Source organism: Myotis nattereri (assembly GCF_964212035.1).
Source record: "Myotis nattereri genome assembly, chromosome: 14".
NCBI classification, from domain to species: Eukaryota; Metazoa; Chordata; class Mammalia; order Chiroptera; family Vespertilionidae; genus Myotis; species Myotis nattereri.
The window spans coordinates 31900516-31926396 of NC_138089.1; the positions used below are offsets into that span (position 1 = coordinate 31900516).

At 37.5% G+C, this 25881-nt stretch overlaps 1 protein-coding gene across 1 annotated transcript in view; it reads left to right on the top strand.

The window, feature by feature from the left end:
- The window catches only part of PIK3CB (phosphatidylinositol-4,5-bisphosphate 3-kinase catalytic subunit beta), a 140241-nt gene that overhangs the window by 52891 nt on the left and 61469 nt on the right, over positions 1-25881 (top strand). Inside the window, exons 3-8 of the mRNA XM_081106160.1 lie at positions 10619-10805; positions 14636-14861; positions 17370-17593; positions 18786-18965; positions 22764-22931; positions 23835-23912. Of these exons, the coding sequence (XP_080962286.1) occupies positions 10635-10805; positions 14636-14861; positions 17370-17593; positions 18786-18965; positions 22764-22931; positions 23835-23912 (1047 nt within the window). The 5' untranslated portion in view covers positions 10619-10634. The remainder of the gene's footprint in view (positions 1-10618; positions 10806-14635; positions 14862-17369; positions 17594-18785; positions 18966-22763; positions 22932-23834; positions 23913-25881) is intronic.

Below are 25881 nucleotides of genomic sequence, written 5' to 3' on the forward strand. Positions count from 1 at the left end.
ACTTGAGAGGATAAACTTATAATGTTTTAGCAATTATTCTTTAGTAATTTGTAGAATTAATTTAGAAGTATTTCTTACATAGAATTATAATGATTTGGATCAAATAACTTTTTATAAAATGAAATTCTACACCAGCGGTTCTCAACCTGTGGGTCACGACCCCTTTGGCGGTTGAATGACCCTTTCACAGGGGTCGCCTAAGACCATCCTGCATATCAGATATTTACATTACAATTCATAACAGTAGCAACATTACAGTTATGAAGTAGCAATGAAAATAATTTTATGGTTGGGTCACAACATGAGGAACTGTATTTAAAGGGCCCGAAGGTTGAGAACCACTGTTCTACACTGTTCATTTTTTCATTGCTCAGTATAATGTATACTTTACTGTTAACGAATCAACAATAAAGGCTGATTTGTTGTCTTTGAACAATGAGGACAAGAGGGCTGAAGTCCAGATGAATCAAAATCCCATCACTTAAGTTGCCTCTGATTGAAACCTAAAGGTTAAAAATATTAGTAAATGTAGTGCAATGCATGTCTTCAGTGCCTGGCCCCTTTCAATGCTAATGTTGAGAGGAAGGGAGAGGGAGAGATAGAAACATCAGTGATGAGAGAGAATCATTGATTGGCTGCCTCCTGCACGCCCCCTACTGGGGATGAGCCTGCAACATGGACATAAGCCCTGACGAGGAATCTAACCGTGACCTCCTGGTTCATAGGTTGATGCTCAGCCAGTGAGCCACAGTGGTCAGGCATAATGTTCTATTCTTTTATGAACATGCACTTTTCTTCTAGGTATATCAGATAACAGGAAAGAGAGAAATACTGGGTAAGCTCTATTGCATTTAATTTTTTTAAAATTCCCTTTCAGTCTCTGTTAAGATTTCTCCCACGATTTTCCAAAGTAGGTTTTGGTTGAACTTATTAATGTATGTAACAAGTTTATGTTGATTTCTGCTTGTCATTTAAACTTGAAGTAAAATCCAGTGTCTCTGGTGGCACTTGCCAGGGAAGCTGAGAACATTTAAATGCTTTCCTCTCTTAATGCCAATGAACAATTCACAGGATATGGGTTTGTAATTACAGCCTAAGGGTTTAGTTGGCTAATTGTCACTGTGAAGTTCCTGTGCCCGCTTACAGCTTCCTTAAAAAGTTTTCATAGTTATTCAATGCTTGTCCTTCGCCTTTGATCATTTGTGTAGGTGCTCAAACAAAAGACTGATACAAGACTGAGAATCTTTCTGGGTTAGATAACCCTGTGAAGAACATTTCCTTTAAAGAAAAAATAAAAAAATAAGGAAAAGAAACAAAAGAATTTAAAAGTATGCTAATTACTTGGAAAAAAATTCTTTCTTTTGGTCCTGCTGTGACTCTGTGTAATCCTAGATAATTTACTTAATTTCTCTGAGTCTTAGTTTCTTATCTTTAAAATGGGAAAGGTCTGTAACTCCTTAACTCCTAAATCACCTATCTCCTCACCTGAAACTCTGTGTTACTTCACAGACTGAACTCTTGTGTGTGGTGTTTATTGAATCCGACCTGTGTGGCTCAGTGGTTGAGAGTTGACCCATGAACCAGAAGGTCATGATTTGATTCCCAGTCAGGGCACATGCCTGGGTTGTGGGCTCAATCTCTGGTACAGGGGTGTACAGGAGCCAGCCAGTCAATGATTCTCTCTCATCATTAATGTTTCTATTTCTCTCTCCCTCTTCCTTCCTTTCTCTCTGAAATTAATAAAAACATTTTAAAAAGAATATTGAATATGAGAGGATTAAAAACCATTTTTCTGCTACACCTGAAACTAATAAAAAATAAATTTCAATATAAAAGCTAAGTGTCCATTTGTCCAACCAGTAGCTATGACGTGCACTGACCACCAGGGGGCAGACAATGCAGAAGCTGCCATGACACGCACTGTCCATCTTATATAATAAAAGCCTAGTATGCTAAGTGTCTGACAGATCATTCAGTCATCTGACCAGTTGCTATGATGTGCACTGACCACTACAGGGCAGACGCTTCAACTGGGGTTAGCTTTCTGCTGGTGTCCAACCAATTGGGATTGGGCGAGATGGGCCAGACATGCCCTGGAGCCCTTCCGCAGTCCCTCCCCGGCCCTGATCGTGCACCGGGTACACTGAATCCGTGCACCAGGCCTCTAGTTTAAAAATAAATGGCACCATGGGCCTGGCGTTGACATACCAATACTTGGCTTCCCCCAAGTGGAACACAGGCCCTGTCACCACCCTGGAGTGACACCCCACCAAATCACAGGCAACACTGCCAAGGACAAACCCCCCCACCACTCCCCACCCCCCACAGTGCAAAATGTGGCCACCAGCCCAGCCCAGAAACAGTTGCTGTGGGTGCCAGGTAATGATGTGACATAGCAATGCCCAACTTCCTCTCCCTAGCGACTAGCCTCCTTGGAGTTTCTTCAGCCCAGGAACCCAACTTGCTTTATAGCCAGTTGCAAACATTTTACAGTTTAACCAAATGTTTGTGAAGTGTTTTCCCATGCCTCATCTCATTTGGTCCTCACAGAAGCCTTGGAGTACGTAGATAGGAGACTTGGTAGAATACTATTTTCTTTCATTAAAAAGATGCAAATAGCAATATTAAAATATTTCTTCTAATTAATTTCCCTTCAGTGTGCACAAATCCAAGCACCAGGACACTAGTACAAAATAAGTTTCAATGTAAACCAATTTTTAAAATTTTTAAAGAAGAAGACGAAAAACCATTTTTCTAGATCAGTGATCGCAAACCTATGACACGCGTGTCAGAGGTGACATGCGAACTCATTTTTTTGGTTGATTTTTCTTTGTTAAATGGCACTTAAATATATAAAATAAATATCAAAAATATAAGTCTTTGTTTTACTATGGTTGCAAATATCAAAAAATTTCTGTATGTGACACGGCACCAGAATTAAGTTAGGGTTTTTCAAAATGCTGACACACCGAGCTCAAAAGGTTTGCCATCACTGTTCTAGATAGTGTTTAGCTTGAAGTACTTGAAAATTTGTCTAATAAAGTTGCTTTTGTTAAAGGGACACACAAGTACAACCTATATGTGAAGCTGTAATTATATACTAAATGTCTCCCTGGAGTTTACAAAGTCTGACAACCTTTAACTCAGTTATTAGTATATTACTAATACTAAAGTATTAAGGCAGAAATTTATATACCTGGGTATAACCTTGTAATACTCCCCTTGAGAATTTACCCCTGGTTGACAAAAATATTTTTAGGTCTCTTATTTGAACAGTATTTACAAGCATCTTTAATATCTTGCTGAATCATCAGACTCATTCTAAATTGTTGACATTTTGAATGTGAGGATTTTGTCCTTGAAATTAAAGATATGGGAATTGATTTTGGAGATTGGTGTGGTGTTCCTTTAGTGAGCAAAGAGAGAACATGGTTAGCTATACAGCTAAAGGATTAAACTTTCCTTTATGATGCATTTTGAGATGGTACAAAAAAATGCTTGATACTGCAACTCATTTTGGCAATTATTAACTGTGCCTTGACCAGGAATTGAACTTGCTACCTTCTGGTGAATGGGACGATGCTCTAACCAACTGAGCTACCTAGCAAGGGCCTAAACTCTTTTATTTTTATACAGTGGGGCCTTGATTTACGAGTGTCCCGACTAACAAGTTTTTTGAGATACCACCTGTCTTTCCGCAGATTTTTTGCAATGAGTTGACAGAGTAATTTGAGTTAACGAGCTCCTTAACGAGCTTGGTCTCGGAACTAATTAAACTGGTAAGTCAAGGCCCCACTGTATTCCCATCACTCCTCCTCCTTCCCCTTCAGCAACTACTAGCTTGTTCTCTATATGTATAGATATATTTCTGGGTTTTTTTGTTTGTTTTTGTTAATCTTCACCTGAGGATATTTTCCATTGATTTTTAGAAAGAGTGGAAGAGAGGGGGAAAGACAGAGAGAGAAACAACAATGTGAGAGAAACACATTGATTGGTTGCGTTCCACATGCACCCTGACCAGGACTGGGATTGAGCCTGCAACCAAGGTACTTGCCCTAGACTGGCATTGAACCTGGGACCCTTCAGTCCTCGCACCTATGCTCTATCCACTGAGCCAAACCAGCTAGGGCTGTTTTGTTCATTTTTTAAAAAAGATTCCACATGTAAGTGAGATAATATGGTGTCTGTCTTTCTCTTCTGACTTACTTCATTTAGCTTAATACCCTCCAGGTCCATCTATGTTGTCGCAGTGGCAAGCTTTTCTTATTTCTGAATAATATTTTGTTATTAATACACGATGTACATAATGATTCTCCAACCAACTGAGCCACCTGGTCAGGGCATGACCTCTAGTCTTTATTTGCCTGGTAGTTTGGCAAAGGTAGGTGGAGCCATGCAGAAGTTTCTGGAGCCTTGGGCACTAGTTTGCTTGCCTGGAGTAGCTCCAGGCAGGGAGGCCAAATGTGTGTTGTGACAGAATTTTGTTCATGCTTGTTCTCTGTGTTTAGAAGCAAAAGGCTTTAGGCAGTGTAGCTGGGAATGTGCTGTAATCATCTTGCAGGTAGGCCAAAGTACCAGAAGAGAACTCAGCCCACCATATCTAAGTGGAGGAGAACTAAACAGCGGCACTTGCTTGCTCCTCCACCCTAGAGAGTTCCTTCTGTATTCTGTCTCTTTCGTTTATTGTTCAGAAGCCATTCATTCAGCTCTTAGTTTTCTCATAGGAGTACTTGCTCTCCATATACATGTATATTTGAATTTGTTCATTAAAGAGTGAGATTAATATACTCCTATGCTGTGGTCATCTTGACCTCATAGTATTTATTTTTTTTAATTAATGGAAGTTCAGGAAGGTTCAGTGACTTACCAAAATTCACATAGAAGGTAGGTGGGTATAGATAAGATGTAATAAAAATGTTTTATTATGAAAAATTACAAGCGTACACAAAAGCAGAGGAGTAATAGAACGTACTTCTTATCACCCAGCTTCAGCAAGTATCAACATTTTGCTTTTCTTGTTTCATCTATCCCTCTCACTTTTTAAAAAACAGCTTTATTGAGGTATAATCCTATCTAATAATAGACAAACATGGTACTTAACCATACCTCCGACATGCTTCCCATTGGCTAATCAGGGCTATATGCAAATTAACTGCCAACCAAGATGGCAGACGGCAGCCAGGCAGCTGAAGCGAACAGGAGGCTTGCTTGCTCCAGTGATGGAGGAAGCCAAGGTTCCCCACCTGCCGCTGCCGGCCTCTGAGCTGCACTCTAAGGAACAATGTTGCAATTATAGAAGCTAAACAAACCCCAGAAACCTGCTTTCAGCCAGCCGGGCCTCAGAGCTGGAGCTACAACAGTGTTTCAATTATAGAAGCCAAACAAACCCAGATACCTGCTTTCAGCAGCTGAGCTTCAGAGCTAAAGCCGGCTCTCAGCTCCAGTGACAGCCATAGAAGGTAAATAAATCCCAGAATAAAAAGAAAAAAAGGAGAGGTTGGGAGCTTCAGTCACCCGCCAGCCTGAAAACGGCCTTCAGCTCCTCACCCAGACTGGCCAGGCACCCCAGTGGGGACCCCCACCCTGAAGGGGGTGCAACCAGATGCAAACAGCCATCATCCCCTCACCCAGGCTGGCCAGGTACCCCAGAGGGACCCCCACTCTGATCCGGGACACCCTTCAGGGCAAACCAGCTGGCCCCCACCCGTGCACCAGGCCTCTAACCTATATAGTAAAAGGGTAATATGCAAACTGACCCTAACAGCAGAAGGACTGGGAATGACTAGTCATTATGACACACACTGACCACCAGGGAGCAGACGCTCAATGCAGGAGCTGCCCTCTGGTGGTCAGGGTGCTCTCACATGGGAGGAGTTCTGCTCAGCCACAAGCCAGGCTGATGGCTGCCAGTACAGCAGTGGTGGTGGGAGCCTCTCCTGCCTCCTCAGCAGCGCTAAGGATGTCCGACTGCAGTTTAGGCCTGCTCCCTGCTGGCAAGTGGACATCTCCTGAGGGCTGCTGGGCTGCCAGAGGGATGTCTGATTGCCATCTTAGGCCCAGTCCCCTGGGGAGCGGGCCTAAGCCAGCAGGTGGTCATCCCCTGAGGGGTCCCAGACTGCGAGAGGGCACAGGCTGGGCTGAGGGATCCCCCACCCCCAGTGCACAAATTTTTGTGCACCGGACCTCTAGTCCTATATAATAAAAGGCTAATATGCAAATTGACTGAACAGCAGAATGACTGGTCGCTATGACGCACACTAACCACCAGAGGGCAGATGCTCAATGTAGGAGCTGCCCCCTGGTGGTTAGTGCACTCCCACAGGGGGAGCACCACTCAGCCAGAAGCCGGACTCATGGCTGGAGAGCGCAGTAGTGGTGGTAGGAGCCTCTTCTGCCTCCATGGCAGTGCTAAGCCATCAGTCAGACATCCCTTGAAGACTTCTGGACTGGGAGAAGGGGAAGGCTGAGCTGAGGGGACCCCCCGCATCCCCCATCGAGTACATGAATTTCATGCACCGGGCCTCTAGTTCATATATATATATATATATATATATATATATATATATATACACACACACACACACACACACACACACACACACACATACACACACACACACACACACACATATATATACATATATATATATATAATGAAGTACACATATTTAAAGTACATAACTTGACATATATTTTTTAAATATATTTTTATTGATTTCAGAGAGGAAGGGAGAGGGACAGAGAAATAGAAACATCAGTGATGAGAGAGAATCATCAATCAGCTGCCTCCTGCACACCCCCTACTAGGGATCGAGCCCACAACCCCTGGCATGAGCCCTAGACCGGAATCGAACCCAGGACCCTTCAGTCCGCAGGCCAATGCTCTACCCACTGAGCCAAACCAGCTAGGGCTAACTTTATATATTTTGATGCATGTATAGAACTTGCAAACACAACACAATCAAGACAATGAACACAACATATCCATCACTCCCAAGAGTTTCCTTGTGTTTTTTGTATTCTCCCTCTCCCTGCTTCTCCCACCCACTTCCCCACACAAGTTAACCACTAATCTGTCGCTATAGTTTAGTGTACATTTTCTGGAATTTTATGTAAATGGGATCATTGAGTATGTACTCTTTTTGTGAGGCTCCTTTCAGTCAGCATAATTCTTTTTTTTTTTTTTTAATATATATTTTATTGATTTTTTACAGAGAGGAAGGGAGAGAGATAGAGAGCCAGAAACATCAATGAGAGAGAAACATCGATCAGCTGCCTCCTGCACACTCCCCACTGGGGATGTGCCCACAACCAAGGCACACGCCCCTGACCGGAATCGAACCCGGGACCCTTCAGTTCGCAGGCCGACGCTCCATCCACTGAGCCAGACCGGTTTTGGCAGCATAATTCTTTTGAGATTCATCCAAAATGCTGAATATATTAGTAGTGCTTTTTTTTTTTTGCTGTGTAGTATTCCATTTATGAATAAGTCACAATTTTTTTATTCGACATTTGAGTTATTTCCAATTTTTGGATAGTACAGGTAAGGCTTCTGTGAAGAGTTGTGTACAATTTTTGAATATGTGTATTCATTATTTCTATTTTTATTTTTTATATATATTTAGTAATGGGATAATAGATTATATAGTAGATATATGTTCAGAAACTGCCAACAGTGTATGAGAATTCTAGTTCCCTCTGAATCTTTTCCAACACTTGGTATGATTGGTCTTTTTTAATTTTAGTTTTTGGAATAAGTGTGTATTAGTATCTTGTTTTTTACTTTGGATTGACTAATGATATTGAGCCCTTTTGCCATCTACATATTTGCTTTGATGAAGTGTCTGTTCAAATATTTTGCCAAAGTTTAAAAACTGAGGTGTTTGTTTTCTTATTATTGTATGTTAAGAGTTCTTTATGTATTCTGTATATAAGCCCTTAATATGATTTGTAAGCATTTTCTCCCAGCCTGTGGCTTTTTTTGTTGTTGTTTTTTTAAAAAATATATTTTTATTGATTTCAGAGAGGAAGTGAGAGGGATAGAGATAGAAATATCAATGATGAGAGAGAATTATTGATCTGCTGCTTCCTGCACGTCCCACACTGGGGGTCAAGCCCACAACCCAGGCATGTGCCCTGACAGGGAATTGAACTGTGACCTGGTTCATAGGTCAACACACTGAGCCACACTGGCCAGGCAGTCTTTTGATATTATGAACGATTCTATCTAATAAGGTCAGAAGTTTTAAATTTTGATGATGTTTATCAATTTTTCAAATTTATAAATTCTTTTGGTGTCATATCTAAGAAATCTTTGCTTAATCCAAGATCACAAGATTTTCTCTTGTTTTCTTCTTGAGGTTTTTGGTTTTGGAATTTACATTTGGGCCTGTGGCCCCTTTCGAGTTCATTTTTATTTTTGGCTTAAGATATGAATTGAAGTTCATTTTCTTAGTATATGGGTGTTCAATTATTCCTGCACCATTTGTTGAAAAGATTTTTTTTCATCAGCTTATCTTTATAACAAACTTTTTTGAAACCAGCTGTCCATTCCCTTTTGAAAAAATTTAAAGCAAATGCCAATATAATGCTATTTACACCAACATGTATTGCCATTATGCATCTCTAGTGGATAAAGACTGATTTTTAGAAATAAATATCCCAATATTATATGTCACAAACTTAACAGTATTTTCTCAATATCATCTAATATTCAATTCATATTTAAATTTTCTAGGTTGTTTGAAAGATAGTTTTTTATAGAGGATTTGTTCACATCAACATTGAATTTGGTTATGTCTCCTAAGTATTCTTTTATTATTTTAACAGTCCTCCCACCAGCCTTTTCCTTCCTGTTATTAGTTTGCTTTCTTGTTATTGATTGTTTTATTGATGATCCAACATTTTGGACACTACTTTCTGATTGCTTCCTTGATTGTTTAACTTTCTCCTCTATTTTCCCTAGTTTCTGTAAACTGGTAGATATATCAAATCTGAGACTTCATTAGATTCAAGTACATTTTTTAAAAGTCTTAAGTATACCATATAGGTAGTAACTGTGTCGTACTTACTGCTGTAGTACAAGAGCCTACATGTCTGGATTATTCAGAGAGTTTTCAGGGGTGGGCAAACTTTTTGACTCGAGGGCCACAATGGGTTCTTAAACTGGACTCAGAAGAAGGAGCTGCGGCCGTGTTTCCCGACGTTGCCATGTTAACACTGCTGCTGGTGAAGGAGCAGAGGGGAGAGCAAGAGGACCCTCCGCTCGGCTTTGCGGGCCGGATAGAACAGCCGAACAGGCCAGATCCGGCCCGCGGGCTGTAGTTTGCCCACGGCTGGTTTAGGTGGTGTCAACCTGAATTGTAAACTTCCACCTGGATTATTCAGAGATTTTAGATGGTGTCAACCTGAATTGTAAAGTTCCCTATTATCTTTTCACCTTATATTGTAAATTTCTTTTTAGCATCCATTTATGATCCTTGCCTAGATCCATTATTTCATTAGAGGTTGCAAAATGGTGATTTTTCTAATTCTATTATTCTTTTTGCACTTATTAGCTAAAATTGTTCTTAAAAAACACACACCTTAATTTCATCAATTATGAATTAGTATAAACATGCAGGTTAAACGTGTGATTTACTTCCTCATTCTTTATCAATTTTCAAAATAATAAGTTGGTCCAAGCAGCCTTCAGTGGTGACCAATACAGACTTATTTATTTTTTTATATCATTATTAAGTCACACATTGTATAGATTGATGTGTTTCAACATTATTTCTGATGCTCAAGATGCTTTAAGTTGGCTCCTGTGTCTTTTATTGTGACACATTCATATTTTGAATAAAGGGATTTGAACCTAGGTTCATTTAACTTCAAAGCCAATGTCCTTCCCACTGTCATTGTACCTCTTGAAGGAAGCTCTTAAAGAGTAGATGAGACTGAAATGGCACAGTTGAGGGGGGCATTTGTTAGGATAGGGTTTTGATACAGGAGTGTCAGCCTCAATGAACATAGGTCTAACAGTAGGAAGGTTAAAGGCACTTGTGGGTGTGGGCTATGAAGTGCTGAGAGGAAAGGAACATAGGCCAGAAACTTAGCACCAAGGACTTTGCTAGCTGGGTGGAGGGATTTGGTCTTTTTAATACTTAGGTGGCGGGTCATGGGATTAAGTTGATGATATTTTGTTTCTCACATGAGATTGGAAGAAAATTATTTTCGAAAGAAGGCCCTCTTGATTGCTGTTTTCATTGGAGTTTGCAAAGAAAAACTCAGCCAAAGAAGCCAATATCATCTAAGTAAAGTCTGGAAATAATCACTTATTGAGTGATTGTTAACTTTCTCAGGACCCTGTAATCCTTAACTGTTCATCTTTCACATGTGATATACTTATGTTGAATTTGAGTCAATGGAGTGTGTGTGTGATTGTGTGTAATATTTATGTAGTGATAACCAAAGTATATTTAAGTAATTTATTTCTGTTGGCTTACTGTTGCTTGGCCTCCTGTTACATTACTGACTATGTTGACATACAAGGACTGATTATGGATTGGTGGGCTTTATCATATTTTAGTGTAATATTTGGCTAAATATTCACTAAATTTTATTTACTGATTCCTAGGGCCCCATGGTTATGAATGTGCTTCAATTTCATAATGCCTCCTGCTATGGCAGACATCCTTGACATCTGGGCAGTGGATTCACAGATAGCATCCGATGGCTCCATACCTGTGGATTTCCTTTTGCCCACTGGGATTTATATCCAGTTGGAGGTACCTCGGGAAGCTACCATTTCTAATATTAAACAGGTATGATAATAGAATTTCTATAAATGTAGCTTATTACTATAACACTTAAGGGAACATGTTCTTCTATTATGGAAAATATTTATAATATAAATCAAAGGATACATTTGAAGGACTTTTAATCTTTAGTTCCTGACATTGAAAAATTTTGATTCATGTTTTATCTCATCCTCATTCTTACTCTCACTTTTAATTTTAAAAAAATCCATATGTGATACCTGAATTAAGAAAAATAAGCTTATGTTAGCCAGTTTGAAATGTTTGTTCAGTTTATTAAAAGGAATTTGACATTGTCAAGAAAGTTTTATTTTGAGTTAAAATCTTTGAGCTTATTATGCTTTTTTTCTTTTTTTTCTATGTGATTTTTGGTTGGTTGTCTCTTTTCTTCTCTCCTTTTCCTTCTTTTCTTCCTCTTTTCCATCCTTAACCCACTACTTTTCATGGTGACTCTTGAGGAAGAAAAAGTTTTCTGCTATTCACTAGATTTATTTCCCCCCTCAGTAATGAATGGTATGTCCTCATTTGGAAGCTATTTCTTTTACATAGCAAGGCTTGCCTGTTTTGTTGGATTATTTTTTCAAGTGAATTGATGAGTGCCATTGATTTGTAAAGACTTTGAAACAGAAATGAAATTGTTTTTCTAAACTTTCTCTTTAATGTTTTTCAAGTAGCTGAACCCAATCTGGAAAGCAAGAGTTATGATATTTAAAGAAAAAGTATTTATGACAAGCTTTTAAAAAAATATGTTTATTGATTTTGAGAGAGAGAGAGAGGAAGGAAGAGTGACAGCTAGAAACATTAATGACAGAGAAACATCATTGGTCAGCTGCCTCCTGCACACCCCCTTCAGGGGATTGAGCCTGTGATTCGGTCATGTGCCCTGACTGGAAATTAAACTGAGATCTCTTGGTTCCTGGATCAGTGCTCAACCATTGAGCCACACCAGCCAGGCGACAAACCTTTTTAAAGCTCATGACTTTGGACAGTTGTTTTTTTTTTTTACTCTTAACCCACGTTTCTTCATCAGGGAGACATGAGAATTCTAAAACTTCCTGATCCATGAAGTTAAAAGAAAAAGGAAAAAAAGACACTTTTTAGGTACCCTGCAGGTGCCGAGAGTACTTATATTTATTTTGACCAGGATGCCTATGGCTTTACTTGAACCTGGATTAACCATTGATACCCTCCTCCTTTTTTATTATAAATTGTATGCATATTATAAAATATGCATAACATAAAATTTACCACCCTAACCGGTTTGGCTCAGTGGATAGAGTGTCGGCCTGCTGACTGAAGGGTCCCAGGTTCGATTCCGGTCAAGGGCATGTACCTTGGCTGCAGGCACATCCCCAGTAGGGGGTGTGCAGGGGGCAGCTGATCGATGTTTCTTTCTCATTGGTGTTTCAAACTCTCTATCCCTCTCCCTTCCTCTCTGTAAAAAATCAGTAAAATATATGTAAAAAAATTTACCATCGGAGTCATTTTTCCATGCACAATTTGTGGTGTTAAGTACATTCACAATGTTGTCCGACTGTCATTACCACCCATATCCGACACTTTTTATCATCCCAAACACTAACTCTGTACTCATTAAATGTCAGACTACCCTTTCTCCCAATCTGGGTAATCTGTATTTTAGTTTCTGTCTCCTATGAATTTGTATATTCTTGCTCCTTCATGTAAGTGGAATCATACAGTAGTTGTCCTTTTGTGTTTTGTTTCTTTCACTTAGCATAATAGTTTTAAAGTTCATCCATGTTGTAAAGTGTATCCAAATTTTATTCCCTTTTTTTTTTAATATATTTCTTTATTGATTTCAGTGAGGAAGCAAGAGGGAGAGAGAGATAGAAACATCAGTGATATGAGAATCATTGATTGGCTGCCTCCTGCATGCCCCCTACTGGGGATCAAGCCCGCAACCCAGGCATGTGTCCTTGGCCAGAATCGAACCTGGGATCCTTCAGTCCACAGGCCGACGCTCTATCCATTGAGCAAAACCAGCTAGGGCTTTTATTCCCTTTTAAGGCTGAATAATTTCCACTGTATGGATCCTACCACATTTTTGTTTATCCATTCATCTTTGTTGTTGTTGTTGTTGTTAATCTTCCCCTGAGGATATTTTTTTCCATTGATTTTTAGAGAGAGAGAGTGGAAGGGAGGGAGGAGAGACAGAGAAAAACATTGATGTAAGAGAGACACACCGATGGGTTGCCTCCCGTATGGCCCTGACCATCATTGAGCCTCAACCAAGGTACATATTTGATGCTCTACCCTCTGAACCAAACCAGCTAGGGCGCTCCCCCCCCCTCCCCCCCTCTCTAATAACATTTTCATGGCTGTGAAGTGGTATCTTATTGTAGTTTTTATGTGTACTTCCTTAGTGACTAAGGATGTTGAGCATCTTTTCATGTTCTTATGCACATTTTTAGAATTGTCTAAGACCATTGCCTGTTTTAAAATTCAGTTGTTTTTATTGTTGAGTCATAGGAATTTATTATATATTCTCTATTAATCTCTTATCAAATATATAATTTACACATAGTCTGTGGGTTGCCTTTGCACTCTCTAGATAGTGTCAGATGCACAGAAGATCTTAATTTCAACAAAGTTCATTTGCCTATTTTTTCTTTTATTGCCTAACATTGCTTCTCTTTTTTATATAGCTATGAGAATTGGCCATGGTTTTAACCTAGGTCTCTTATCTTCAGCTTCTGGTTAAAAATGCAATCCCATCTTGCATTTGTAGGGTGACTATTTTATATGATCTCATCCAGGAGACCTGGGGAGAGATGAAGAGAGATTAACTGTGTTCATTCTGACAGGGCAATATTAATGAAGTGACCCCTCGTAAATAGAAAAGAATGCAGAACAAAAATAAAACATATTTTGTATGGGGGTGATGATACATACTTTAAGATTTCTCTTATTTTTTTTCAAATTAGAAGTTATTTTTGTTCACAGGAATGTTAACTATGTAAGTCTACACTGATTCTTATTCTTCATAGATAGTCACTTTTTTTAATTAAAGAAAAAATTTTAATACATATTTTTATTGATTTTACAGAGGAAGGGAGGGGGGGGGGAAAGAGATAGAAACACCAATGATGAGAGAGAATCATCAATCACCTGCCTCCTGCATGCCCCTTATTGGGGATCGGGCTTGCAACCCAGGCATGTGCCCTGAGTGAGAATCCAATCTTGACCTCCTGAATCATGGGTGGACCCTTAACCACTGAGCCACACTGGCCGGGCCATAGATACTCACTTTTAATAATTTTTTATATTTGAGTGTATTTTTTTGTGTATTATGCCATTATATTACTTTACAAAAATGACTTAATATTCCCCTGCAAATATTTTTGTGGGTGTGTTAATCCTCATCTGAAGATATTTTTTCCATTGATTTTTTTAGAGAGAGTGGAAGAGAGGGAGAAGAGAGAAAGAGATGAATGTGAGAGAGACACAGTGATTGGGTGCCCTAGGGCAGGAGATCAAGCCTGCAACCTAGGAATTGAACCCAAGACCCTTCTGTGCACAGGCCAATGCTCTAACCACTGAGGAACACCGGCTAGGGCTCTCTTGCAATTTTTTATTTTAAAGTAACACACCTTAATATGTCTTTGATAGCTTTCCATATTTAGTTTATTTCTATTTTATATTCATAGTTCTTTAATGTTCTACAATTTATTTAACTAATTTCTTACTGCTAAACGTTTGTCTTGTCTTCAGTTTTTGAGTTTTACAAACAGTGCTACAGTGAGTATCCTTGTAGATGTGTCTTTGTGCACTTAAGCAAGTGCCATTTCAGAAAATGTCTTATTTTTTCCCTGCAGATGTTGTGGACACAGATTCATAATTACCCAATGTTTAACCTCCTTATGGAAATTGACTCCTATATGTTTGCATGTGTGAATCAAACTGCTGTATATGAGGAGCTCGAAGATGAAACAAGAAGACTCTGTGATGTCAGACCTTTTCTTCCAGTTCTCAAATTAGTGACTAGAAGTTGTGACCCAGGGGAGAAATTAGACTCAAAAATTGGAGTCCTTATAGGAAAAGGTAATTAAAAATTTTTCTAATATGAGTTCTTAACATGTTTTTTGCGATATATACAAACATGTAGTAAGTATGATCTAAGACATTGCTTTGCAAAGTGTGGTGCACAGACCAATGATGGCCTGTAAATTGTTAGCAGTTACCGAGTCCAGTACAGAAATCATGAGTAAAAACGCTGCTAGCAATGTGATAATGCCACAATACCCAAGGGCTTAAGTTTTGTGTTTCTTTTTTGAGTGACTTATTTTTATTTTACAAAAATACTGTTTTTTTGACAGGTTGTAAAAAAATATGTTCTTTTGCCTCAGATAGTTTGAGAAGCCCTTTCCTGAGAGATACTGAACTGCCCCTGCAGTATGAACATAATTTTTAAAATATATTTTTATTGGTTCTTTTTAAAAAAACTATCTTTATTGTTAAAAGTATTATAGATGCCCCCCTTTCCCCCCATTGACCCCCCATCCTGCCCCTACTCCCCCATGAATATAATTTATATACAATTCTCTATGCCAACCAAGACTTTAAGCTGATAAGTTTCCATAAGTAACCCATATTATTGACAAAGTTTACTCCATAACTAAAATTATCTTTAAGAAGTTAATTTTGTAGTGAGTCAAGATACAGCATGTCTATAGTATTCTTTGCAAATTAATTTCAGGGATAATTGTTAGTAACAAAGTAAAAAACAAGCAGGAGTCTCTCTTCTGTAGTAATCTCAGAGACCAGTGTTTACTATCAGTATCTTCCTGCCTTAGACAAGATACTGATGTGAAGTGAGTACTATAAGGGGTTATTGAAGAAGAGACTTAGAAGTTTAAATACAAAACAAAAAATCCACTGGAGATTATTAGATCTGAATTGACTACCTATATTAATCAAATTTACTATTAGAGTATAGTATAGTACCATCCCCTTTATGATAGTATCTTTAATATAGTACCATCCCAAGAACCATCCCATTTAAAATAGTATTCTTTGATCTTGACCTAAGGTAATTCAGTGTAGCCAGTAATTACACTGTGAGGCTGAACTCTTCCCTTTGAGTACTTAGAACAGAACCCTGTTGATTTGCTAATGGCACCCTGTTCTTTAAAATGTTTGATTACTTCAGAGGATAGCTGGTTAGCTTCTGGCAATAATTTCCCCTCCATTAAATAGATGTATAATTACATACCATACAGATTTTTTCTTGTATATTAATAGACTTTGTAGAAAGCATTCTTTTCCATTTTCTCCAAATGATCCAAAGATTTTTGTAGGTTATTAATTTTCTCCATTAGAAAAAGTTTTTCCTTCACTTGAATTGAAGAATATATGGAAAAGTAGAAAGAATTAAAAATCTCTTATAATCTTTTATCCTCTAGGATAAGACTATCTATCCACTTGATAATATTGTGATGTATCTAAAACATTTGGTAGTCTAAAAGGGTAGCACCACAGAGATAGCTAACATTCTTCAGAATATAGGTATCTTTTAAAATTTTACGATCTTTTCAACCCTTTAGATCACTGTATTCCCTTCTGGTCTTGCTTTATAAAACATAGGATTCATTAGCTACCATAACCTCTACCCAAGCTTGCCAAATTTAGTAAATAAAAATATAGGCGATCCAAATATTATATAGGATATACTTATGCTAAAAAAACTATTCATTGTTTACCTAAAATTGAAATAGAATTGGGCATGCTATTTTTATTTATTTTTATTTGGCAATCTAACTTTACCTTACTAAAGCACAGGGAATATATGTATATTAGAATTGAATTTCTCTTTCTATAAGCAAGGTATTATATTTTACTCAGAATCATAAAGCTTATTGTATTATTTTATTTTGCAGAGTTCCTTACAATTTAAAAGATCAGCATGTAAGAAATGTTTTACTGTGTTAAACAGTTTATAAACTCTTAACTCTTTATAAATTGTACTTTAGATCTTCAGCATCTCTAGAAAAACTGGTGTTTTGATCATATACACAAATTTAAATGTTAACATTCATTTAGGAAGTTAAATAAGTGTGTTTTAATGTTTTAGAATCAATTTTCACTTTACATACCTAACAAGTAAATTTTTGCAATTATTGTTTTGTATTTCATGACTACAACCGGGCTTGGTGAGGTCATGCCTTCTGGCAAAACAATAAACAATTATTTCAGTTTAACTTCAGGAACAAGTTTGCTGCCGCCTCCTCCCCAAAGAAAACAATAGAACCTTTACAGATATAACTGCCTAATGGGTCTAAAAATACTTTCTTTTAAATATGATGGGCCTGATTATTTTATTTTCTGTTTAATTCTAAGTGATCATTTATAGAGCAGTTCAACCAGTGAGCCACACCAGCTGGGCTACTTTTGGTATTTTATCTGGCTATTAATTGATTTTGTATAATATTTTCCTGCCCAGTTTTGTTTGCTTGATAAAAACCAATTATCTTGTATATTCTCTTACATTTTTTATATTCTCTTTAATTATTATTAGCTACTCAAAATGACTACTTTAAAAAATGTGTTTAGGTTTGCATGAATTTGATGCCTTGAAGGATCCTGAAGTGAATGAATTCCGAATAAAAATGCGTAAATTCAGTGAGGAAAAGATTCAGTCGCTTGTGGGATTGTCTTGGATGGACTGGCTAAAGCAAACATATCCACCAGAGCATGAATCATCCATCCTTGAAAACTTAGAAGATAAACTTTATGGAGGAAAGCTCATTGTGGCTGTGCATTTTGAAAATTGTCAGGTAATATAATATTATTTTAATACATAGTTTATAATAAATTTGTGACTTTTACCTGAATACAGCTCCACCCTCAGAGGAGGCTTTTGCTTGCCTAGGAAACTTTTATAAAGAGCATTATTTTAAATTTTTAATTTATATATTTTGATAGGTTTTAGAGCGGAAGGGAGAGTGAGAGAGAAACATCAATGATAAGAGAGAATCATTGATCGGTTGCCTCCTGCACACCCCACTCTGAGAATCCAGCCCGCAACCTGGGCATGTGCCCTGACTGGAAGGCTAAGTTGACTTCCACATGCACAATACATATAAAGCTTGTGCTGGTGCCAGTCGCACACATGTGTTTCAATCTGTCATTGTCAGTCGTAAATTTTGTTGACACTTCTATTATAGAGAAAGGGCGAATAACGATATTAAAATATTTCTTCTAATTAATTTCCTTTCAATGTACACGAATCTGTGCACTGGGCCATTAGTGATCTAATAATCATAGTTTTCCAGGGTAGCAGTTGGCTGCTATGAGAGAGTGTGAGCTTTCTTATATCTTTGATATATGATCATTTGGTGTGAAATTATAGATGGATTTAGGTATTATTAAATAATCTTTAATATCTCTATCTTTGGGATTTATGCATAGGTTTAATAATATTCCATCACAACTATATCTCATTTTTCACTAGTTAAAATTTCTTTGTTTCTTTTTATATGTTTATAAAATCAGACAAAAATTTTAAATTATGGTTCAATTAGTATAAAGTAAAAATCTCTTACTAGTGACTACATATAACTCTTTTATTAATACAGACTAAAAACACAGGGGGTTTGGGTCACTTTTTAAAAGAAGGATATTTACTGGAAAATGCATGTGATAAGCTAGCTACCTGAAGATAAATTTTTGTTAAATATTATTAAACTTTTAGTTAAATATTTATCTGACCTGTGGAAACTGTGGCACACTCTAAAGCGTAAGATGAATTGCAAATTATCAGAAATCGTAGCATATTTGGCATGGATACATTATATTTAGAAAACTGGAAGATTTACTGAAATACTAGATGTAAATAAAGGATGATGTACATATGTGAATATTATGTATAGCTATTTATAGTGTAGTAATAAGTACAAATGTAAAGAGTGTTTTGTTTTTAGCACAAATGTTTAATTGTGGTGTTTTTTTTTCTACCCCTCTCTATAGGATGTGTTTAGCTTTCAAGTATCTCCTAATATGAATCCTATAAAAATAAATGAACTAGCAATCCAAAAACGTTTGACTATTCATTGGAAAGAGGATGAAGTTAGCCCCTATGACTATGTGCTGCAAATCAGTGGGAGAGTAGAATACGTGTTTGGTGATCACCCACTAATCCAGTTCCAGGTATGAATATTAACTCTCAATTTACCAGAGAAGTGTGTGTGTGTGTGTGTGTGTGTGTGTGTGTGTAACAATTTGACAATTTAAATTTCTGATATAAAAGTGTGTTAACTATATAGTCAGCATTTGGAACCTACAGAAAATTATACTCAATTAAATAATAACCACAATCCTACCTACCTCCAAGTTAACCATTGTTAACATTTTGGCATGTTTTTGTCATTTTACTCAAACTTACATGTATTTTTGGCATTATGTGTGTATCTATAATGTTTTTATTCTGCTTTTTAAATTATTTCAGTGTCATAATTTCATACAGTACTATGAATTTTTATATAATTTGTTATAGCTGCCCACTATTTCATCATATAAACAATGATTTAGATATGAAATATTCTGGGGGAAGTAAAACAAAATATTTTCATTAAATGGCCACTAATTGAATTGTATAAAACTTATTTGCAATTATCTGTTAACTAGGTAAAGTAATATTAAAAATTTCCATTATGTATTATAAAACTTTTCAGTTTTAAGCCTAATATTTATATGTGTAATTTCCCCTTTCCTCCTCCACCCCTCCCCCACCTTTTTTGTTACTTCCATATGTGGTAGAAATTTTGTAAGAATTAAATTTCACCATCCTCCAACGTCTTTCCTTACCTTTCAGTTATTTATTACCATTTAGTCATGAATTCTCTGCTTATATGGAAGGCACTGAAGTGCCTCAGATTATTTTTGGAGTAAAGTGGAGTATAAATAAGATATGTGCAGTGCACTACCCCTCCCCCCACCATACGGTGTACTATTTAAAGGATAGGATCCTAGCTTTGCCTTCAAGGAATTTGAGGATTATTTTTTGAAATTACATTTGGAGACAAAAAATGATCATTATTATTAAGAACAATAAGCTGAGTGCCAAGTTAGATAAATAACTAACAAGATCTTAGAGTAATATGTGATCACTTTTATTTTTGTTTTGTATTAAGAAAGAGGAATACAGGCATGCCAAATATTAAGTGATGTTTGTCTGAGCATAAGGACCTGTGATTTATTAGGAGGAAATAGGGAATTTTACACCTTTGTTTTCAGATTTTTGGTGTGACCTTCAATTCTTGTGCTTTAGTAGGTAGGAAGTCTAACAGTGATTATAACTTCTTTGCACAGCTTTGAGAGCTGTGGCATTCTGATAGTAAGTGCTTGGACTCTGGCTCATAAGAGGAAGAAGGAAGATGTAAAGTGCTTGGTGGGAGCATAGAAGTACTGCCTTCTTCCCTTCATCTTTTGCCATATTTTAAGGATCCTCCTGCTTCTTTAACTTAACATCTTTTTCTTAAGAGAAAGGCATACTGTTTTGCCAAAAACTAGAATTTGTTATTATAAAGAAAAATAAAGCCATGCATACGTTTTTGTACAAGGTCATATTGGAAAGAAAATATACAATGTCGGCAAAGGAATATGAAGGAAATGGAATGATCCATCTTTCATAGTGAAAAGTTTTGAATGAATACATTTGTCATAATATCATGTAATTCCACTTATAGGCCATTCTGGAAATGTTTTTTATTTATTTCAAAAAATACATTTTTCGTGGTTCTACATTTAATACAATACATGGAATCACACTTTATATTTGTACTAGAGGCCCAGTACATGGGGTTTGGAGGGAGGGCGGGGGAGGGCAGTTCCTCAGCCTGGACTGCACTCTCTCACAATCCAGGACCCTTCGGGGGATGTCCGACTGTCAGTTTGGGGATCAGGCCTAAACTGGCAGTCGGACATCCCTCTCGCAATCTGGGACCTCTGGCTCCTAACTGCTCGCCCGCCTGCCTGCCTGTCTGATTGCCCCTAACCACTCACCTGCCTGCCTCATCACCCCTAACCCCTCTGCCTGCCTGCCTGATTGCCCCTAACCACTTGCCTGCCTACCTACCTAATTGCCCCTAGCTGCTCGCCTGCCTCATCACTCCTAACTGCCTCTGCCTTGGCCCCCGCAGCTTCGTCAGGAAGGATGTCTGGTATGACGTCCAGAAGGCTGTTTGGCTGTCCAGTCTATTAGCATATTAGGCTTTTATTATTATAGATGAAGTTTTTCTTTTGAATAATACATTGGATTTCTATTCGGTTTGTTAGGAATTTTTGGTAATGTGAATAATCACCCCCTTTTTTACATGCCTCTGGATAGACATCCTGGTTTCATGGAAATAAAACAAGAGCCTCAAGCTGGGAGGCCAATAATTTTTTTTTTCTGGGAAACAGTAATGGTTGCCTGGAGTCCTGTGCTAAAACGGTACCAGGTCTACCTCAGGGATCCATAGGAAAGTGTGAGATGACTTAAGAAATGGCCACATGGGTCCTACATGCTAACCTTTCTTGGTGAAAGCTTGCACCGTGACATTAATCTATGGTGTTCATGTCCTGCCCTAGAAAGGTATGCCTGTTGTCAAACTGTCAGGTATTAAGTGCAGAAAAGAGAAGAGAAAACATCTAGACTGAGGCATGTATTTCAAGGTTTAGCCAGTAAACAAAAAAAAAGTCAGGTGGATTTAAATTCAGGTCTTAAAGATACTAGATCAGGGGTGGGCAAACTTTTTGACTCGAGGGCCACAATGGGTTCTTAAACTGGACCGGAGGGCCGGAACAAAAGCATGGATGGAGTGTTTGTGTGAACTAATATACATTCAAAGTAAACATCATTACATAAAAGGGTACGGTCTTTTTTTTTTTTTAGTTTTATTCATTTCAAACGGGCCATAGTTTGCCCACAGCTGTACTAGATGTATAACTTAACTCTTCCAATTTTTGCTCTTTAATATATTAAGTGGGGGATAATTGCTCGCAGTTTTTATGAAGATTACCTATCCTATATAATAAAGAGGTAGTATGCAAATTAACCCTCATGCCCTCACAAGATGGCTGCCTACAACCTCACAAGGGGTTATTGAGAGACAACCAACTGACTGAACAGCAGGCTGCATGGGGCAACCAGGCTGGTCGGGGAGTTAGTGAGGGACAACCAAATGACTGAACAGCAGGCTGCGTGGAGCGACCAGGCTGGTGTGGGAGCCATGAGGGGCGACCAGGCTGGCGGGCGGGGGGGGGGGGCAGTTGGTGGTGACCAGGCCAGCAGGGAGGGCAGTGGGCAACCAGGCTGGCAGGGGGGCAATTGGGGGAAGACTAGGCCGGCAGGGGGGAGCCAGTAAGAGGCAAGCAGGTCAGGGGGGGGCAGTTAGGGGGTGACCAGGCCAGTGGGGAGGGTGCATTTGGGGGTGACCAGGCCACTGGGGGGGGGAGTTGGGGGCAATTAGGCCAACAAGGAGGGGGCAGTTGGGGGCGACCTGGCCGGCAGCAGGGGGCAGTTAGGGGCAACCAGGCCGGCACACAAAGGCAGTACAGGGTGACCAGGCTGGCAGGGGGTGGGCAGTTAGGGGTGACCAGGCAGGCAGGTAGGTGAGCGATTAGGAGCCAGCAGTCCAGGATTGTGAGAGGAATGTCCTGGAATGGAGAGGGTGCAGGCTGGGCTGAGGGAACCCCACCCTCCCCCCCACCCCCATGCACAAATTTCATGCACCGGGCCTCTAGTAATGTATAAGAAGTGTCTAGCTCAGTTCTTATGTACTTAGATATTAAGTTAATGGTAGTATTTTTATGGTGTGACTTTATTTCTCATATTCTTGACATCAAATTGGTGAAGATATACTTTCATAGTCATTTTAATATAGTGTTGTTCAGCTTAATTTTATTCTTCTATTGGTTTAAGTATTTGCTTGAATATCCTTACCTATTATTTCTTGCCACTGTTAGTATATCCGGAACTGTGTAATGAACAGGACCTTGCCCCATTTTATACTTGTGGAATGTTGCAAGATCAAAAAGATGTATGAACAGGAAATGATTGCCATAGAGGCTGCCATAAATCGAAATTCATCTAACCTTCCCCTTCCTTTACCACCAAAGAAACGAATTATTTCTGTAAGTTTCATGTGTGAACTTTTGCCAACTCCAAAAGGCATGTGATTTTGTTAAGTTGTATATGTAAGTCTCTCTCTCTCTCTCTCCCCCTCTCCTTCTCCCACTCCCTCCTCCTCTCCCTCCCCCCCCCTCTCTCTCACACACACACACACACAAACTTTTTTTTCACTTCTCCTTCTGTGAAAACCAGTATATACAAATCCCTTTCCATTTATAATAATTATCTGTTTAGTTACTGTTATTTTTCTTTACTCAAGCTACATATAAATGTAAATATGACATTTCTATTTCTGTTGTTCTTTTGGTGCCAAAGAAAAATGCCATTAAATTAGAGATATTTTTAAGATTAGAGCTGAACATAGGACTTGAATAATTAGAGACATTATGGTAAAAAAGTTAGATGTGCAGAAATAGCTGATTTACTATTATATTTCATTTCTATCAGCTTAGCTATGATAGTGTTGTGGTATAATTTGCCTGTCTTAATTGAATACTTTTAGACTTTTATTGTATCAAAAGAACAAATGTTTGTGTTCATGGGAACAGTTAACACTTTTTAAATAGTTATTCAGTCTTAACACATTATATGAGTAAGATATTATCTATATATTAATTTAAATGGTAAATTCTTAGTTTTATTCAAAGCTTTTAAAACTATTTGTTTAGATATTTAGCTTAGTGAATCTCTTAGCAGTATTGGAATGCTGTTTGTGTTTTACCATGAGAGTTAAGTGCTACTGGTTATGATGCTTAATTTAACATGTGACTTTCAGTTGTTAGTTTAGAGGTCTATTTTCATTATTTTGCCAGTGGACATGAGAACTGATGAGATGATTTCATTGTTGGCATAAAATATTCATATCTTTAATTAAAATACCTTGTACTTATTTCATTCTTTTACAGCATGTTTGGGAAAATAACAACCCTTTCCAAATTGTCTTGGTTAAGGGAAATAAACTTAACACAGAAGAAACTGTAAAAGTGAGTACTTGCTAAGATTTGAATTTGTCATCTGCTCCATTATTTAAATAACTCACTGATATGCTCAATGAATGTCATGTTGGAAATTAAATTTTACTAACATTGGTCAGTTATATGAGGTAGAATATGGCAGTTTATTATAAGACAAGAATTTTTGTTTTTAATTAAAAATGTTGTGTTTTTTTGTTTTAAACTATTCTTTAAATACTTGGAGATGTAACAGATAGATTGACATTTGACAATATATTATATTAAAAAAGTTGCTTTAGATCAGGGATATAGCAAATGAAATTTAAATTGAAACTATAGGTTACATGTTTGTATGCAAGTGTACTCTTCTTTCTCAGCTTTGCTTAGAGCTGCACCCAGCCCTTTTTTTTTTCCCTTTAAACTTGCTGAGCACAAAAAATGTAATACCATTTCCTGGAAGAAAACAGATGACTACATTATAGACCACAAGTTGTTAACACATGGAGATTTATTGCACAGCCCCATACAATTAAGTGAAGATTTAACAAGGCATTTCATCTCAAAGTATAAAGCATGCATTTTCCCCTATTTTGTTTGACAGGAAATTAAGTGAATAGTTTTGTGATCCAAGAAAGAGATTCAGTTAGTTTGAGATGTTTGCTGGCATGACAATATATTCAGGAAGCACCTTGCCAAAGAATACCAATAGCTTGCTTTTGTAAATGGACATTAAAGATTCTTTGGGTAGCTGTCATGAAAATAAGGGTGTTTCTTTTCTCTTATATTCTTAGCTAGATTTGAATTTTTAATGAGTGTGTGTATGCCAATTAGCTTTTGTTTTCTATTTTAGTGGTAATTTTATTTTTTCCTTTAATTTAAAATTTTCTTATTATTTTCCAATTGCAAAAGTTTAACATTATTGTAACAGGTAAAAAAATACAAACATGATTACAGAAAAAAGTTACTGATCTCTTTATCATCATATATAACCAGTGTTGTGAGTGACTTCCATATTTATATAAATATATATACAGATAGTTTGGGGATTGAATAGTTTTTTATTGTGTTTATTTTGTTGATTGGTTGGTTTGTTAAAAAGGGATGATATTGTATGTATTATTCTGCAATTTGATTTATTTATTTTATAATACATCTTGGACTGTCATACATAGTCACTAAAGTTCCTTGGGTATTTATATTTCTAATGGCAGAAATCATTTATAGGCAAATCTATCCTCACGTCATATGGAGTATTATATATGTTTGTATAGTTTTTTTCCTTGATTTGTATGTATGGATGTGTAATTTACATTGTAAAAATGGGAATTCTTGCTTGTTCTTCCCATTTGTAATTTATTGTATTTGTCTTCTGTGGGTAATTTATGTTATTTAATTCTTGTGTCGTTATTAAATTTTCTACGGTCTTCTATTTGATTTCTTCTGAAGAAGACCAAAGAAGCCTTCACTGCCTGCTTTATTTTTTTGAGTATAACATTTTATATGTCTTTGTCAGTGACATTTTATTTCCATAGGTTTTTGCCAACTTCCAACAGATATTTCAAGCTGAATTGATTCTGTTGTTTGTGGTCATGCTCTAAGGAGTAATGGTCTTAATGACATGTAAAATGTCTCCCAGGCCACTCTAGTTTGCTAGTCTCCTCTCACCAGCGCCCACCCCCCCATTTTTTTCCCACTGGGGTTATATTGTTGAATGTAAGTAAGTTAAGGCAATTATGGCATAATTTATTTTTGTAGATACAAACCATTCTGTTTAATTGCTACACAAGTTAGGAGATCCAGTAATGTTGAAAAGAAATCTGAAGAAAAAAAAGAAGGGGGTATACTGCTTTACTTCTTTTCAAACTTTTTCTGGCTAGAACCTTCAATATATGATTTTAAATAGAAATGATGAGAGTAGATGTATCTGTCAGGATTCTTCAGAGAAACAGAACCCGTAGTGTATGTAGTTGGGTCAGAGGAGGGGGTACGGGAAGGGCAT